Here is a 1,509-nt window from a genome sequence, read left to right as displayed (position 1 = left end):
TTTTTTTTTCTTTATTCCAGTGCTGACGTCTCTTGTATCTGTCATGAATCTTAACACGCTTTTTAAGATTTATTAACAGATGTTCATTGGCGCTATTTCAGAGATGAAGGTGTCCACTGGGCCATACAAAATGGGCTACATCTGTCTAGAAGTACAATTTTATATTTCAAACACAACAACATGGAGTCTTTACGAAGTATTTTGGAGAAAACTACCCATGAAAACAAGCGAGCTAAGAAAGTCAGGCGCTATATTGTGGTTGAAGGTGTTTATCAGGTATCTATCCTCAAAGGAATACTAGTGTCCTACTTGTTGAATCTTTCTTGCTTCTCTTTTTCTTCCGTTTCATCGATATGTAAGTAGAATTGGAAAGGTTTTTGCTTCTTTCACCTCTCACTACTCTTAATCCTTTTCCTACTATTTTTGTTTGCTGATAAATTCTTAGATACACCATTTTGAGGGCATAAGAGTTTTAATATATATGCCATGATTGAGAATGAGACAATGCATGCTGGACGATTAATTGGCATGCACATAACTTCTAACATAACTTCTTGTAGCAGGATCCCCAAAATACTAGTTTGTGACTTGACTTTTTATAATTCCAGAATTCTGGTCAAATTGCTCCATTAGATGAAATTATCAGGCTGAAGGAAAAATATCGGTTCCGTGTAATACTGGATGAGAGCAATTCTTTTGGTGTTCTTGGACATTCTGGTCGAGGTCTAACTGAACACTACAAAGTTCCAGTATGTTTCCATCACCCTCTGGTATAATTAGTTATTGACGAATTTTTATGTAGTTTTATGGTTTTATGTTGTTGCAGATTGACAAGGTAGATATTGTAACTGCTGCTATGGGGCACGCACTGGCCACTGAAGGAGGATTTTGCACTGGGAGTACTAGAGTCATCGACCACCAAGTAGGAAAATATATACTTAATTTCTACTACTAGTGAAACTTAACTTTAAAAGCAAATAAAAATTACTTGATTTACTCTGAATATGTTTTGAGTAAATCAATGTTTTCTTACTAACTATTAAGTAAAAAGGTTTAAGATAAAAAGGAAAAAGTAAAAATATACTTTTATTGGAAGTGACTTATTGCCAAAATAGCTTGTTTATCTCCAATTTTTATCAATGAAAAAGTTTAATTATTTGAAAATTTGCTTATTTACTCATAAGTGAACATTTTAAGCTTAGCCAACATGCTCTTATAATCCAGCTAAACTTGCTTGTCAGAACATATTGTTTGACAAATATTATTTGATATTGGTTTCTGATGCCTATTTTATGCTTCATTTGGCAGCGCCTCAGTAGCTCTGGTTATGTCTTTTCTGCTTCTTTGCCTCCATATCTAGCAAGTGTAGCAATTACTGCTGTTGATGTGTTGGAAGAAAATCCGGATCTCATCACAAAACTGAGAACAAATATTTTGACACTTTATGAAGGTTTCTTCTGTTCTCTCTCTAGTGGTTTTGAGTTGACTGGGGGGGGGGGGGGTTTTTTT

At 34.7% G+C, this 1,509-nt stretch overlaps 1 protein-coding gene across 1 annotated transcript; it reads left to right on the top strand.

The window, feature by feature from the left end:
* Positions 1 to 10: 10 nt before the first annotated feature.
* On the top strand, positions 11 to 1,481 carry LOC111383452 (long chain base biosynthesis protein 1-like; the record flags this gene model as incomplete). Its single annotated transcript, XM_023007564.1, has 4 exons — positions 11 to 276; positions 609 to 749; positions 827 to 922; positions 1,309 to 1,481. Coding segments are annotated over exons 1-4 (506 nt in total), but the record flags the coding sequence as incomplete, so codon positions are not given.
* Between the last annotated feature and the right edge of the window lie 28 nt (positions 1,482 to 1,509).

This window comes from Olea europaea, unplaced genomic scaffold (assembly GCF_002742605.1).
Source record: "Olea europaea var. sylvestris unplaced genomic scaffold, O_europaea_v1 scaffold26901, whole genome shotgun sequence".
Classification (NCBI taxonomy): domain Eukaryota; kingdom Viridiplantae; phylum Streptophyta; class Magnoliopsida; order Lamiales; family Oleaceae; genus Olea; species Olea europaea.
The sequence above is the reverse complement of the archived record's forward strand: the minus strand, read 5'-3'. Positions and strand labels throughout refer to the sequence as shown.